Source organism: Vanellus vanellus, assembly GCF_965231255.1.
Source record: "Vanellus vanellus genome assembly, chromosome: 3".
Classification (NCBI taxonomy): Eukaryota; Metazoa; Chordata; class Aves; order Charadriiformes; family Charadriidae; genus Vanellus; species Vanellus vanellus.
The window spans coordinates 128,460,153-128,476,058 of record NC_138907.1 but is presented as its reverse complement, the minus strand read 5'-3'; the positions used below and the strand labels follow the sequence as shown (position 1 = coordinate 128,476,058).

The following is a 15,906-nucleotide window of genomic DNA, read 5'->3' as shown; positions in this document are numbered from 1 at the left end:
TCTCTGCAGCGCCCTGAAAGGAGGGGGGAGCGAGGGGGGGGGGGGGGGGGGGGGGGAGCGGTCTCTGCTTCCCAGGAACAGGCGATGGGACAAGAGGAAACGGCCTCAAGTAGCGCCGGGGGAGGTTCAGGATGGATCTTAGGAGAAATGCCTTCAGGGAAAGGTGGGCCAAGCGCGGGAACGGACTGCCCGCGGCGGCGCCACCGCGTCCCCACAGCCCCGCTTCCCCCCCCGCCGCCGCCTCAGCCTCAGCCCAACCGCCGCCCGGCGCACGCGCAGCAACGGCCGCCGCCAGGAGGCAGGAAAGCGCCGAGCGCACGCGCAGTACGGCCGTTGCCGGGCGACGGCGGGACGCTCCGGGCGCGGCGCGCATGCGCGGTAGCTGCCGCTGCGAGCGGGACGGCGCCGCATGAGGCGGGGAGCGGGCGCGGAGGCGGCGGCGGGATGGCGGGCTCCGGCCCCGGCTCTCAGCGACACCGGCCCCGGCCCCGGCCCCGAGGAGCGTATCGCCGCTCGCCGGCGTCGTGTCGCCGCCCGCCTCGATGCCAAGCGCCGGTGAGAAACGGGGCTCGTCTTTCCCCCTTGTCCCCCCCCGCCCCGGTGGCGGCGGCCTGCACTGCCACCCGCCCCGCCCCGCCCCCCCCCCCCCCAGATCCGAGCCGGTTCCAGCCCCCTCCCTGCCCCGAACCGGCACCGAGTCCCACACCTTCTCCCCATGGCTGGGCGCAGCTGAGCTCCTCTCCCCCAAACTGGCGCTGGGGTTGATGCCCCCAGCCCCAAACCAGTGCCAGGTCCCTCTCCCCAAACCGGCACCCAGCGCTGACACACACCCCCACACACACCCCCCCCCCCATCCCCAGGAGGAGCACAGGCTCAGAGACTGTCCCCGGGGCTCAGAACACCCCCTGCCCCACAGTGGCACTGGGGCCAGGACCCCTAGCATGAGCCGGCAGGGGGCAGGGACCTGGCGTGGCCGTGCCAGCCTTCACGGGACTCAGCACCTCTCCCCAAACTGGCCTCGGGTCAGGGACCACCCTGCATCCCGAACCAGTCCGAGACATTCCTCGCTCCTTGCCAAATGGCAGGAGGTCAGGGACCACCCCTCCCAATCCCAGTTCAGCCCAAAACCAAGGACATCCCTGTCCTGTCTCCAGCCCAGTGCTGGGGCAGCAATACCCCCTTCCCCCAAATATTCCCCTGCCATGGATCCTCTGCCCCCCTGGACAAAATCAGCAGCAGTCCAGTGGCCTTCTGGATCAGGCTGATGTTCCCAAACCTGAGACTCACCAGCAATGGGACATACCTTTCCCCAAACCAGAAGGAGTCCTCTCCTAAGCCTTTGCTGTCCCTCCAGGCTGGGTGAGATCAGACTGTGAAGTGACAGTACCCTGCCACCCTCTCCTGAGCTGAGGCTGGCTTATGGTCCCCATCTTCCCCCAGCCTGGGGAAAACCAGGGCAGTAACCACCATCTCCTCCCCAAAATGAGGGTAAACCACAACAAGGCGACTGTGGACCCTTTTACCAAACTGTGCCTGGGTCGCTAACGTTGACCCCAACGGGATTGTTTTCCCCTTCCTGATCCCAGAGCTCTCCCTTTAGGTTGGATTGATCCCAAGGAACGAGCACGGGTTTGGTGCCAACCCTGAAATGGCTCCAGATGGAAGCTGGCTGTCTTCGTGGCTGAGCAAAGGTCCCCCACAGCCACCTAAGGGCAGCCCCTGGACAGCCTCTGCCCTCCTCCCTCTGGGAAGCAAGCAGGGGCTGAGCCCCCCAGCCCTGGGCTGCATTCCCAGCTCCAGAAAGGGAAGCCTGGACCCCATTTTCCCTCGGGGAGGCTATCCCACCTTTTTATGCCTCTTTTATGCATCTCTGGGGACCTCCTGGCCTGGGACTAAACCTGCCAAGGGAAAGAGAGCGAGCAAAGTACTGAACCACACAGTTTTGGATGGGGATTCCAGATTCAAGGCAATCTCCGAGCATTAGGAAGATGGTGTGGTGTGAAATGTTCTGTCTTTTCCCCTTTTCTGCCCAGGGAGGCCCTTGGAGAAGATGCGGAGCCAAAGGTGGCTGAGGAGGAGGAAGAGCAGAGAAGGAGCCATAAGGAGATTGAGAAGAGCAGGCAGGTGCGGCAGTAGGACAGGAAGGTCCTCTCAGGTCCCTGACCTCTAGACATTTGGCTTTACCCTCCCTTTAGCTTTGTGCGGTGCCTAGTGTCACACAGCAGCATTTATGTGAGAAGAGGGAGGGACAGAAACTCAGGACTGCATGGAGGGTGATTTTTGGGCTGGATCCTGGGGATATGATTTCCCTATGACAAACAGCCCATAGATTGGAAGGATCTAGGACTGATGTTTTCCATCCTAACCCAAACCCCGCTGTGCCTAGCCCCACACACACACACAGGGGAAGCAAAACAAGAAGGGGCTCTAAGTATGTTCCTGCTGGTGCTGGTGGCCTGCAGGGCTTTTCAGGAGAGGGAGGACCCATGGGTGCATTGAGGTCCTTGCCGTGCTCATCAAACCCTGCCATAGGGAAGACGGGGCTTATGGGTCCACGCAGGCATGGGCATAGGAGCCAGGCTCTGGACAGGCATAGCAAGAGTTCCTTTGATATCCCTTCCTCCAGAGCTCAGGTCTCTGGGTGAGATGTGTACCACCTACTTCACAGAGGCTGGCCAAGCTGCTTTTTGATGGCATGCAGATGGTGACAAATATCCAGGTGGCTGCTGACTTGAGGGAAACGCAGAGGAGGGCAGAGGAGGCAGAGCTGAAGCTGCAGAGGTAAGAGACTGTGCAGTGGGTCTGCGCTGCTGGGAAGGAGCACTGCAGATGATGGTGCATCCTTCTGAGGACATCCTAACCCTGGTAATCTGGGAACGCTTAGCAATTAGGGCAACACTGAATTTATATTCAAAAGGAAAATTTAGGCACACAAAGAGCCTCCAGGTCCAACCTGCCACAGCTGGATCTTTGCAGAGCTCTGCAGGTCAAGGCCGTTGGCTTCCCCAAGTGGCACTGCAGTACCACGGATTTTCTGGTTACCGATCTCCTCCAGATCCATCACATCTTCAGCTCCAGAGTGTGAGAAACACAGCTGGTTCTCAGCTTTTCACCATGAGCCTGTACCATGTATACTTGTGGTCTCCTTGCTCCAGAAGCGTAGGCACAGCTGCCCTCACGTCTGGCTTGCCAAGCAGCCCTTCTGAGCCTGGAGGTGACACCGTGGTGGAGAACGTGCCGCCTTGTGCTAAGAGGTGGCTCATTAAATGGCCTGTTTCCAGAGGTTGCCCTCCAGTCATGGAGATAGGGGTAATTATTGGCCATCCCATGAAAATGTGCCGGGACAGCAACCTCAGGCTGTGTGTGAGGAGTGGGAAGAATGTGAGGAGGTGCTAATTTGAGAAATTGGATATTAAGGTCTTGTCAGTGAGAGTGGTCAGATGCTGAATCAGGGGACCCTGATGTTGTAGAGATCTTCCTCCTTGGAGATACTCAGCACATGCCTGGACACAACCTGCACAACCTACTCTGACATTGAAGTTAATCCTGCTGTGACCCAGGAGTCAGTGATTTCCCGAAGCCCTTCCAGCCTTGATTATTCTCTGATCCTCTCTGGGTGCCTTCCTGGGCAAACCTGTCCTGCTCCACCAGAGAAGCTGGGCGGTCTCCAAGGGACTGGCTCGTTCAGCCCTGTCCCCAGGACCGGGAGATCAGCTAGGAAACACCAAGTCCTTGCTCCTACTGCCTTTGGAGGGCACTGTAGGAACAGTTTATGGGAGGCTGGCTGTAGCAGGATGTGTGTCACTCGCTCAGTGGGATCCCCAGTGGAACTCTCATGAAGGAACCAGGTGCCGTGTTCAGGAACTTCCCATAGAGCAGGTTTGGGGGTGACAAAGGTGGTGGCTGCTGTTCAGCCTGAGCCAAGAGCATGTTGGATGGTACCTCTGTTTGGAAGAGGAAGGAGTTTTGTAATATGGATGTGGGATGTTCGGTGCCATTTGGCTTTAGCTGGAGTATAGCATCTGGACAGTTTGACTCCCAAGTCTAGATATAGCCAGGAGGCTGTTTGGCACTGCTTCTCCGTCACCTCTTGCCCAGAGACAGCTCTCTTGGCAGAAAAACTAGTGCTCCTTGCAAAGGCGATTGCGGCTTGAGCTGAGCTCTTTAGTCTTTTCTTCTCCAGGTCTGCGGTTGTTAGAGCACCGGGCAAGGGCAGAGCTGGGGAATGGCTGTCTGAAGGGAAGGGCCTGCCGGATGCCAGCTCTGCCCTTGCCCGATGCTCTGACAAGCGCTTGCAGGAAAGCTGCTGCTCCACTGATATCTTGATGCCACTCAGAATTCAAACTGGGTTATACAGGAAAGTGCTCCTGGGCCATGGGCCACTGAACCATGTTTGAAGTACTCACTGCCCTGCCCCAGCTCCCCGGTTGCCGTGTGCTCCTTTCTGCCTGCAGAGTGGAGAAGCTGGAGAATGAAGCCAAGTTGAGCACATACAAGTTCGAGGAGATCACCTCTAAGTGGGCCTTGGCCAAGGAGATGATGATCCCGCAGGAGCTGTGGCAGCTGCTTAACCAGCAGCAGCAGCAGTGCGCGCTGCTTCTGGAGGAGAAGAACAAGCTCATCGGTGACCTGCAGCAGGTAGCACGAGGACCAGGGACAACTGGGAAGGATGGGGGGGTTCAGGCACTGGAGGATGCTGTTCTAAGGCAACAGCCATCCTTGTCTGGCTCTTCAATCTACCAGTACGTGGCAGGGATCTGTTTAGTGTCAGCTGGTCCAGGTCAAAACTGTGCCAGCACCTGCGGTGCCAGTGTCCCAATGGGGACAATGAGATTGAGTGCCCTGACACCGTTCACTGCACGAGAACAGACACACAGGACACTGGTAGCAATAAGATAGACTGGCAATTCCCAGATTGCACAGTAAAAAAAGGGCAGATGAGCAGAGATGAGGAGTGTTTTTGTAGAGGGAAGAAAGCCTTCCCCACAGCAGGTTCCCTGGCCTCCAGAGAAGGAGTGTTGTGTCTGCAGGCATGTCACCTCCCTCTCCATCTCACCTGGGCCTTTTGGCAGCGATGATCTGTCTCTCTTCTCACCTTCCCTCCTAACTACCTCTTGACTCTCTGGCTCTTTGCTCTCATCACCTCTTCTCTGTTGGAAAAGGCAGAATCTGGGTCTTATCCTCTCAGTTAGTGCCTGAGAATTCCTGGTCAAATATTTCTCTCTGATTTCAGCATCTGCTCTCCTCCTCCAGGAACTGAAAAACAAAGACGAGCAGTACGTGCAGGCCATTAAGAAGCAGTCAGATGATATCCACCTGCTTTTGGAGAGAATGGAGGAGCATGTCAGGCTCATGCTGAAAACTTACCGTCACAAACTCCTGCAGATTGAGGTAGCCAGTTCTTATGGTGGAGGAAAAGTCCAATGAGAAAACCTGTAGCCTTTTGCTTCTCCATATTTATTGCAAAAAGGCATCAGGCTCATTGCACTGCCTTGTTGACTACTGTCCAGAGCAGCAGGGCTGGTTTCGTGATGAATGAGGCTGAAATCTGGTTGAGCACAAGCATGAATGGTGCTGAGGGGCTGTTTTATACCATGCTGTGAATGATTGTGGTTCAGTGCAGAGCAACTCGGTGGCACGTGAAAGCTGTTGCTGTTTGATGGCTGATTATTTATGTCCCTAAAAGCCAGAAAGGACCGTTATAGTTCTTTAGCCTTGCCTTCTGCAGACCACAAAGTCCCACCTCGTGGATCAAACCTGCATTTGTTGTCAGGTGGCTGTCTGACCAAGCTCCACGGTTAATCATCAAGCAATGATTTCCAGTGAACTCGCAGAGCTACCCACCACCAAGAGCATCCCTCCCAGCTCCAGGTGGCTGATAGCAGCGGTCACCGTGGGGTCACAGCGTGAGATCTATGCCAGTGGGGTCCTGGCATGGAGAGGAGAGATCACGCCACTGTGTGTTCATCGGATGGTGGCACCAGTCTGCAGCCAATCCCCTCCTGGAGGCTGCTGGCCTGGACTAGTCTGAGGTTGGCAACAAGTGGTGCCAACCTGATGGTGAAGGGCTCTGTCTCCTTCACAGAAAGCTTTTGAGCTTGAACGGCGAGAACTGCTGGACAACAACAGGAAGAAGTGGGAGGAAGCCATTCAGGCCCACAACACACAGGAGGTAAGGTCCATGTGAGATTTAGAATCATAGAATCATTTAGGTTGGAATAGACCCTTAAGATCATTGAGTCCAACCATTAATGTAACACTGCCGAGCCTACCACTGACCCATGTCTCTCAGCACCACGTCTATGCATCTTTTAAACACCTTCACAGATGGGAACTCCACCACTGGCCCTGGGCAGCCTTTTCCAATACTTGACAACCCTTTCCCTGAAGAAATTTCTCCTAAGATCCATCCTAAACCTCCCCTGGTGCAACTTGATGCCATTTCCTCTTGTTGTATCGCCTGTTCCTGGGGAGCAGAGACCACCGCTCCCCCCTTGCTACCCCCTCCTTTCAGGGCGCTGTAGAGAGCGAGAAGGTCTCCCCTCAGCCTCCTCTCCTCCAGGCTGAACAGCCCCAGGGCCCTCAGCCGCCCCTCACCAGACGTGTGCTCCAGACCCCTCACAGCTCCGCTGCCCTTCTCTGGACACGCTCCAGCGCCTCAACGTCTTTCTTGTCATGAGGAGCCAAAGGCTGCCAGGACCGGTGCTGCTTCCAGCACTGGGCTGCCTCGAAATACACATGTGCACGAAGGCCGCTGGTTCCTCAGGAGTGTGGGGGGCAGAGGGGCAGTTTTCCAGCCTGCTCTGCAGGGCCTTGTTTTGGGCTGGCCGAAGGAGCTGTGATTGCGGGAGGAAGCTGTGGCCATTGATGGATGAGGTTCTTCTTTTCCCTGTAGCTGGAATACCTGCGTGCCCGTATGAGGAAGGTGGAAGAGTTTGAGAAACAGCTGAATCAGCTGCGGGTGCAGGATGAGGAGGAGTATAACAGCATGAAGATACAGCTGGAGAATGATGTGCAGGTACAGAAAAGGCCTGTGTGTGCCATGCGGGGAGGCAGTGGATCAGATCTCCCTGAGCTTTTCTGTTTGTGGGGCAGCTAGACGGTGTGAAAGCTGCAGTTGGTAACTGGTCCCCTCAGTTCTTCACCATGCACAGTCCAGCCCCATGTCAACAGGGGGAGAGAGCTGTTGTCCTCTCCTCTCCATAGGTCCTACACCGCAGTGTCCATCTGCCCTTGGCTCTCAGAGGTCTGTAGCACATGAACTGTAGCTCTAGTATGCATGAAGCACCTGGGAAGGTCGAGGAGTTTTCTACTGCCATCATGATTGCTAGAAAGATTGAATAGTGGGAGTGTCCTGGCACCAGATCATTTCAGACCAGTCCAATTTCCTCCTTTGGCAGGGTCTTGGCCTTGGAGGCGTGAGCTTTTTCCTCTTGGCATCTGTCTATAGAGCCAAAATTTCTCTAATGCCCTTAAAGTCCACTTGGTGTGAGAACTATCATTTGTTTGCCCTTACTAAGGTAGGAGGGAATGCAGTGGAGAGCACAGCCCTGGCACACCGCTGGCTCTCACTGCGGATCCCAACCTTGTAGCCGTGTCTTCCTCGAGATACAGATACCTTTTAATCCACTGCATTCTCTGCGAGCAGCGGTGTCAGCAAAGCAGTGCATCTGTTGCTCTCTGCGATCCTGCTGGTCCACTGGACGGCGTCAGCCCCAGCGTTGGTGTTAAGGCTGTTAGGTTTGGTTTAGCCCCAAATCATTCATCATCCTCTACTCAGCTGATACCTTCCCTGCTAGTTGTCGTGTGTTGCTTCCTGGGCTGCACAGTAGAAATGGGACACGTTGCCTTAGGACATTAGAGAAGCTTATTGTTTGTCCCATGGGATGTCCTTTAGGGAGTCCCTAGGAGGCCCAGTGAAATACGGGCTAGGGCCAATGTCTAGAAGGTTTTGCACAACTTCAGGTGAAATATTACTGTTGCAAGGTCCCTGTCAGCCTGAAAGGGCAAGTCCAGGGAGGGCAGTGCTGACTCTGCGGTTTCTTCATCTTCATATTGATAACCTGGAAGGTGACACGTGCGTGTAATGTTTGCAGATGCCTCTGAGCCATTAGGGGAGGGAAGCAGCAGCACGCTGGAGATCCAGGTTCACAGGCAGCAGTGTGGGGCTGTTGTAAAAATGCACCTGCTGCCTTTAGCTGTAGTTGTGGGAGGGTTTATATATAAGGCAGGGGAGGTAATTATTCCTCTCTACTTTATACCTACATGTCCTTGTCCAGGTTTGGCATCACGCTTGGGAACAGGGGAGCCAGTCTAGAGCAGACCAAGTAGACAAATGACCCGTAAGAAAAGGGTGAAGGGCTGGGACTGCTTAGATCAGGGAAGAGATTTCTGGAGGAAAGTGATAAGTCTACAAATATGCAGTTCTGTGTGATGGAGAATAACTTCTCTGTGTCCACTGTAGATACAAGAAAAAATCATGAGGTTGAGTTTTGGTAGAGAAGATTTAAATTTGCATTCAGATTTAGGGTTGAAATTTCAAGCTAGGAAAGCCTGGAAATGGCAAGGACTTGCTTGATGGTTAGCTAGAGTGACTGTGCCCTGGGTTTGCTGCTCTTCGACTCGGGATTTTAAGAATAACGTAAATCAGCTTCTGCTGGGGCTGATTTGGTGAAGTTGTTCCCTCGGCGGGGTGGATGAGCTAGATGTCTTCCTGCTTCCCTTTAGCACTGCAGTTGTGTAACTCTGTAAAGCACAGACTTCACACTTCCAGTTCAGGGAGAATAAGAAAAGAGACTATTTTCCTGATTAAGCTGTGATATCATCATCCTGAGGTATCTCAGGATCTTAGCCAAGACCTAAAGATGAAGTCTATGGTTTGGGGGTTATTGAATACTCCCCAGTTTGACTAGATGGGAATTGGCATTTTAAATATGGGGGTTGGCCCATGGCTTTCCTCCATCTGCTGTAAGGAGAAGGTCCCTTGGCCCCTCTGGGATTTACTTCCACCTTTTTTTCAGTCAAGCTTTGATCCTAGCTGGGTGGGTCTGCTTCTGGGTGTCTTCCCAGGTTGGTTGTACACTCCCTGTTGTACGTAGGGCTACCCAGAAGAGCTCTGAGCCTGCTAACCTGGGTACCCTCATCTTCCCGGCTTCTAGCCTACAGCTTGGGACTCTTTACCTGCCCCCTGAGATCCCCCTGAGCCGAGAGCAAGCCTCATCCCCCGATGGAGACTCCACGGGGTCTCTCTGTTGAGCCTGTAGCTGATGCTGTAATTTGGGGCCATGCAGCAGCTTAATTCCAATCACTTCCTATTGTGGAAGAAATCTTTATCGGCCTCCCCAGTAAAGCACTGTACTATGAGATTTTTTTTCAGTATCAGATTTCTGCCTCATTTTGCACATGAAAAACCATGCCAGGCCCAGACACCACCTCTCACCCCTCCATGCAGTCATGCTACCTGCTCCCGGAGTTTCCATGCCACTGTCCACCCCTGAGCTCATTTCCAAATGAGCTGTAGGGCTGACAGAGAGCAGCTCATCGGTAGGGTGTGATGCCTCCCAGCCCAGAGCAGCAGCCGCAGGAGACTGGGGCAATCAGCCCGGGAAGCGGCTCTTCCTTTCCATCTGCTGTCGAGCAAATGGGACACTGGGAAGCTGAGAGAGATGTCTCCATTGCAGACGTCTCCTCCATTGCAGCTGTGGGACAAAGGGAAGAACTCACCGCCTCTCTCCTGTCCCCCAGGCTATGCAGTGAGATGCTGCTGTTACAAATGGTTCAGTTATTTGTTTTGTTCTGGTTTCCTTTAGACCTGGAGTTTGTGCGGTCGCTCCTGTGTGTCCTCCCTCCCTTCCTCCAGCTTGCCAAGTAACTCCTGAGCCTCTTGGTTAATTCAGAGAGATGCAATTCCTAATACTGAAGTGAAAATCAGCAGCTAGGTTGAGGAGAGAAACCCAAATTAGTGCCCCACTGAGTGAAAGTAGAGTACAACTTCAGCCTGCTCACCCTTCCCCAGACATGGCCCCGTAGCATGTACTTATGGCCAACCAGCCTCTCCATCACTCACCCATGAGTGATACCATGCGGCTGGGGCTTAGCTGGAGAGATGTGCATGGGAAGATGGGGTTTGGAGATGCAGGATCAGTAGGATCCAGGCTTCAGTGGGGCCTTTGCTCATGGCACGGCTTGTTTTTGTGTTTTTCAAAATGCCAGAATCTGGAGAGGCAGCTCCAGCAGTTGAAAGCCATCTATCAGCTGAACCAGGAGAAGCTGGAGTACAGCCTTCAGGTGCTTAAGAAGCAGGACGAGGAGAACACCATCATCAGATCCCAGCAGAGGAGGAAGCTCAACCGGTAAAAATGCATCCCTGGAAGATGGGCTCTGCCTTACCTGCCATCACCTCCCATATGCCATTTTTTTGTGGAGCCCATCACCTAGCACGGGCCAACAAGCTGTGTCCCAACCCGTCCCTGGGCTGGGGTTAGCACAGGGCAGGGCCATCCCCAAGAGCACTTCATGCCAGCTGCATCCGCGTCAGGCAGGCCTTGGCATTGCATGGTCACTAGTAGATAAGCAGCCCCAAGTCCCAGCGTCTTCCTACAAGCTGGGTACGCCCGAAGGTGCCTCTTCAGGGATGCTCCGCTTTGCTGTCCCTCCCCAGGCTCCACAGCTTGCTCAATAACCTGAGAACAAAACTCTCCAAACAAGAGAAGCAGTTCAGAGAGGAGAACCAGAGCCTGGCAGCCGACTGCGAGCGCATCACGGGGCAGTGCAAGGAGGTGCAGAGGAGCATGAGGTGGGGCTGTGCGCGGGCATCCACCCCATGACGAGGCCTCGGAGCACCTAAGTGAGGTGCAGGGGGAGCTGACTTGTCGTTTTGGGGCACGGAGCCTCCTTCCACGGGCCGTCTCCATTCTGCACAGGCACTTTGCTGTCAGCGACGCTGAGAAGTTCACAGAGGTCTGGCTTATGAATGAGGAGGAAGCCAAAGGGCTGATGCGGAAAGCCCTCAATGCAGATCGCATCATTCACACCCAGCAACTGGGGCTGCCCTGGGAAGAGCCTCGTTACTGGTTCCTGAATAACATCGGCCCCCTCGGGCATTACAGAGCGAAGAGGATGGCGACCAAGCTGGCTGCAGAGGTCCTGACAGGTGGGCTGCACAGTGCCCTTGTCACCCTTGTGGCACTAGGAGACCCTCACCTTCCTCCCTGACAGCCCCTACTGTCACTCCGGTCCTTGCCATTGCAAAGTGGGATCTTATGGGGGTGACATTGTGAGCCCAGGCAGGGGCTGTCCCCAGCCCTGAGCTGGATCATGCCGAGTCAGCCTGGGGATCTTTGCGCTGTACTTTGCCCAGTGCTCCCAGTTCCAGACCAAGAGCCAGCTCGTGTCACAAGGTCTTCGGGTGACTTTCCAGGTCGCAGGGAACAATCGTGATTTCCCTGGTGACTCCTGCAGTGATGTGATGGGAGAGCAGAGCCTGGAGAACACAGTCAAAGCACAAAGGCTTTTGCTCAGCCTTCTTTCTCTGTGTTTCAGAGAGCAGCTCTGGAGGACAGGAGGAGGAAGGGAGAGAGAAGGAGAAGGAAGAAGCGGGCAGTGTAGAAGGAGGAAAAGAAAACACAGTGAAGGTTGATGACAGAGTCCCACCTCTGCGAAATATCTCCAAGAAGACTGCCAAGAGGATCCTGGAGCTTGTGAGCGACGAGTCGGTGCGTGATGATGTAGCACGTGTCTTGATCAGGGAGCAGGCATGCTGTCTCCTGTTTGCCCCAGCCTGTAGTGGATCTCTTCAAAGCTCCATGTCTTGGGGTGAAGGCTTCTGCATGGCACTGCCTTGCTGTGCCAGGCAGCCTGTTGTCAGAGAGCTGTCCCAGGGGCCGGGAGAGGATCTCCAGGTCTTTCCACTGTGTGGCACATGTATATGATGCTAATAAAAGGTATTGGTGGGTGCAGTTGCCAAAATCCACAGCTCCCCAGACCAGAATTAAGCACAGGCAAACCTGCTGCATCTGATGCTCCAGGCTGTTCCCTGTCTCTGGGCATGGTCAGCAAGAGCTTCAGATCATGAGGTCTTTTTGGCATCACCGTGCTGGTGACTCTTATCTTCCCTGTCTGCTGGGTGGCTGGTCCAGAGCCCCCTGGCCCTGCCAGCCTCACTCTGCCCGGCCACTGCCCACCCTCCCCGCTCAGCCTGCCATCACAGGGTGGCACGGCCGTAGCATGGCATGGACTGGCTTCTGGGGGACGCTATTTCACAGAATCACAGAATATCCTGGATTGGAAAAGACCTGTAAGATCATCTAGTCCAATCATCAACCTAAAACTGCCAAGCCCACCCCTGAGCACTATATCTACATGACCCTCAAAGCCGTCCAGGGATGGGGACTCCACCACAGCCCTGGGTAACGCATTCCAGTGCCTGATGACCCTTTCAGTAAAGAAATTCTTCCTAATACCCAATCTAAAGAAATTCTTCCTACCATCCCATCAATTTCTCTGCACCTTCTTCTCTGCTTGTCTCCCAAGGGTTTCCTCATTGAGAGCAAGCTGCTGAGGCCCCTGCAGGCGCTGGGGAGGCACGAGCGCACCCTCATGAAGCTCGACTCCATCTTTGCGGTAAGTTGTGGCTTGGCCCGTCGGGGGCTGCCGGCAAGGTTGGCGGTCACCGGGGAAAGCTCTCTGCTCCGTGTCTGCGTGGCGCAGGACTGAGGTACCCCAGGGAGGTGCGGCTGGGGTGACTGTGGGGCAGCAAGGAGAGAAGAACACTTTGAGAGGGTGTGAAGCACTGTGGTCAGACGCTTCTCAGCTCAAGGACGTCCTGCTGAGGAATTAAATATCTCCAGGACCTCCCCAGCCTGTTCTCAGACTCTCCCATCCACAGATACCCCCAGCTGTCCCACACTCGCCACTTCCTACCACCTGCTCCCACCTTGTGTGGCATTGCCAAAGGGGCACTCTCTGCTCCTGGGAAACGCTCTTCTTTTTGCTGCTCCTCCCGTGATGTCTCTGAGGGACGCTAACCTGGTTCCTCTACTCTCCAGGCCCTCGAGATCGACAGCGAGGATGACCTGTACCAGCTGGTGGATTTTTTCCTGAAGTACAAAGCCCAGGAGGTGGCTGTCAGCCAGGTGGGACCACCAGGGACAGCAGTGGGGAGGGTCCAGCAGAGCCAGGGGACCAGGGAAGGGGGAGCAGAACATCTCCTGAACACCCAGGGAAGGCAGAGAGGGGGACCAGCGTGTTGACCCTGAAATGTTTCCCTGTGACCGGATAAGGAAGGTGAAGATGCCGGGGCTGAGGGGTTGTAATCTTCTTCTGCCGTGGCTGAACAGAGCCTCCTGCACATGAATTTTTGCCTCCGGTCCCTAAATTTGCCAAGGGAGAAGGCTGCGGGCAGCTGGAAGCGTCCAAGGGGGAAGGTGGCTCTTGGGGAGGAGGAGGTGGTGGGAGACACAGTGCCCAGCTTGCTGGCCTTCCCTCCAGAGCCGGGGCAGCCCAGGTGGAGAAGATGTCACGGATCCGGCTGAGGACAAAGAGGACGGTGGATCCGGTGCCCAGAGAGATGAGCTCAAATCCCCTCGGAGCTCTCTGGGCTCCCTTTCATCTGTGTACATCCACGCTGATGATGTCCTAAAGATCCTGAAAGTGTTTGTGCGGGATTTTGACAAGCTGAGGTAGGAGTAGGGGCAGAGCAGGGCTGTTGTCACTGGGGGGGAGCCAGTCTGGGGCACAGAGGGGGCTATGGGGGTCCCACCAGGGCAAGGGGGTACAGACAATGCCTGAGTGAGGGATGGCTGGGGACAACAAGGCAGGAGATGACCATCAGCCCGTGTGATCTCATTCGTGTGATGGTGGGGTTGGACTAGATGATCTCAGAAGGTCCCTTCCAACCCCTGCTATTCTGTGATTCCGTGCTGGTGCTCAGTGTGGCTGAGCTGGGTACGGGGATGTTCCTCACCCATGAAGAGCTGAGCCCCAGGGCTTTGTTCTCTGTCCCCCAGGGAGAAGGACGGATCAGCAAAGGAGGTGCTACAGGTACGGGACAGCTCAGAGGACGGGGAGTACTGGGAAGCCCTGGCGCACGTTATCCCTGAGCCAACGCTGAAGCTGTGGGACGCGCTGGCAGTGGCACTGGAGGAATATTAGTGAGTGCCTGGCAGCGCTGCTGGGGACAGGGCAGGCTGGGGGGACCGCAGCGGGGCTGGCACCTGCTAACCGTGTCAACCCTCTCCCCTTTTTTGCCCAGCGAGGTCCTCACGCGGAGGGCCAGCCTGCTGGCCGAAGCAGCCATCCTGCGGCAGCAGAACTCGGAGCTGTACCTGCTGCTGAAGGAGTACGTCAGCTCTGGGGTGAGTGTGGCATCCTCCTCCCCTGCAGCCTGGGGACACCCCACCCCACGGGCCCGATGCAGAGGTCCCAAACACAGGGGAGCCCATCGCTGTCGGGCTCAGGGTGCTTCTCCCCGCAGGTGAACAGCAAGCTGCTCTGCCCTCCCACGCATTGGATGGACCTGAACCTGTCCTGCCCCGGGGAAACGCAGTGAGTGCCCAGGGCCAGGGCACGGCTTTTCTCTGTCCCGAGCTGAAGCTGTGGCTGGAGCCAGGACATCCTGGCAGGGACTAATAAACCCTTCCTAAACCTGAGCTGGGAGAGTGCGTGTGACCTGCAAGGAGCGCACCTCTCGCCTCCGAAGATGTTGGGGAGCCTCAGCCAAGCATCCCACCCCAAAGCAGGGACTCACGGTGCTGTGGGGAAGCGTTTCCCCCCTCATGCTGCAAAGCTGTGTGGTCTGTGTCCTCCGTTCCCTCTGTGGAGCCAAAGCTGGGCAGAAGCCTTCACCTCCCGCAGCTCAACGTTTTCACTGTCCCTGCGCATCCTGGCTTCAAGAGAGCCCACCCTTCTTTAGCTGATTTTACACCTTATTCCCCCTTTTCCCTTTGCTGCCCCAACCCCTTTTCTCCCCACTGGGTATCTCCCAAACAACCCACACCCAATTACTTTTCCCTCATCAGTCCCATTGATGCTAAATCTGTACCTAAATTGTGCATTTCCGAGCCAATATCAGCCCAAAGTGGTGCTACTGGCAGAGTTGTCTCCAGGAGGGCCACGTCGCATCCGTGACTCCCTTCCACCCCTCTGGTTCACACCAGTTATATCTCATTCCCAGTCCAGGCTTCCTGGCCAGCTTTATCTTTAGCCTTGACTCCCCTGCCTAAAGCTAACGCAGCACGAGCAGTTTCTCATACCGGAGCAGAATAACACCTTTTTTTTTTTTTTTTTTGCTCAATGGGTATCGGTACCCTTGAATACTTTTCACTTTTCTCCCGGTCCCCATCAGGGGCTCCGGCCAGCGTCGAGGGCTGGTGATCCCGCGGGACAGCTTGCTAGCCATACCCTTGGGCTACAGTGGGATCCATGGGGCAGAAAGGCGAACACAAAGGCCCAAGATTGAGAGGGTGGAAGGCAGGGAAAGGGTTTTGGAGCAGGGATGGGCAGGCTGCCTGGGACAGGGGAGCGGCAGACACCGCCCAAAGCCCAACACATCTCAGCTCGCTCTGCCCGGGCTCCCGGGACTGCCGAGACGCCAGCTCCTGGAGTCAGGGGATGTTTGGGAACCCGGCACCGAGCAGCCTCCAGTTCCTGTAATCACAGAGGGAAATGAACAAGTGGATGTCAGCAGTCCCAGCCCTGCGGGGGGGGGGGGGGGGACAGGAGAGCCCTAATCTCCCCCACCCCACACGGGACAAGCGGTGTGTGGTGGGTCGTGAACCGGTGAAGTTGCCCCCCAAGCAGCAGGAGGAGGGCTGAAGTCTGGGGGGGGGGCGGGAGAGCCTCCGGAGCGGGGGCGGTGGGGATGGGGAGGGCCGTGCCCGGGCCCTCCCCGGAGGCTGCAAACCGCTC

General features: G+C 55.9%; 1 protein-coding gene across 1 annotated transcript; it reads left to right on the top strand.

Moving 5' to 3' along the window:
* Window positions 1–409: 409 nt before the first annotated feature.
* DRC1 (dynein regulatory complex subunit 1) lies at window positions 410–14,637 on the top strand (the record flags this gene model as incomplete). Its single annotated transcript, XM_082481141.1, has 17 exons — window positions 410–555; window positions 2,034–2,124; window positions 2,669–2,781; window positions 4,455–4,638; window positions 5,254–5,391; window positions 6,086–6,172; window positions 6,896–7,018; window positions 10,213–10,352; window positions 10,661–10,795; window positions 10,923–11,152; window positions 11,542–11,714; window positions 12,532–12,621; window positions 13,047–13,133; window positions 13,489–13,679; window positions 14,007–14,150; window positions 14,252–14,354; window positions 14,474–14,637. The coding sequence occupies 17 exons, from the start codon at window positions 410–412 to the stop codon at window positions 14,546–14,548; spliced, it is 2,250 nt and encodes a 749-aa protein (XP_082337267.1). The 3' UTR covers window positions 14,549–14,637.
* Window positions 14,638–15,906: the final 1,269 nt, after the last annotated feature.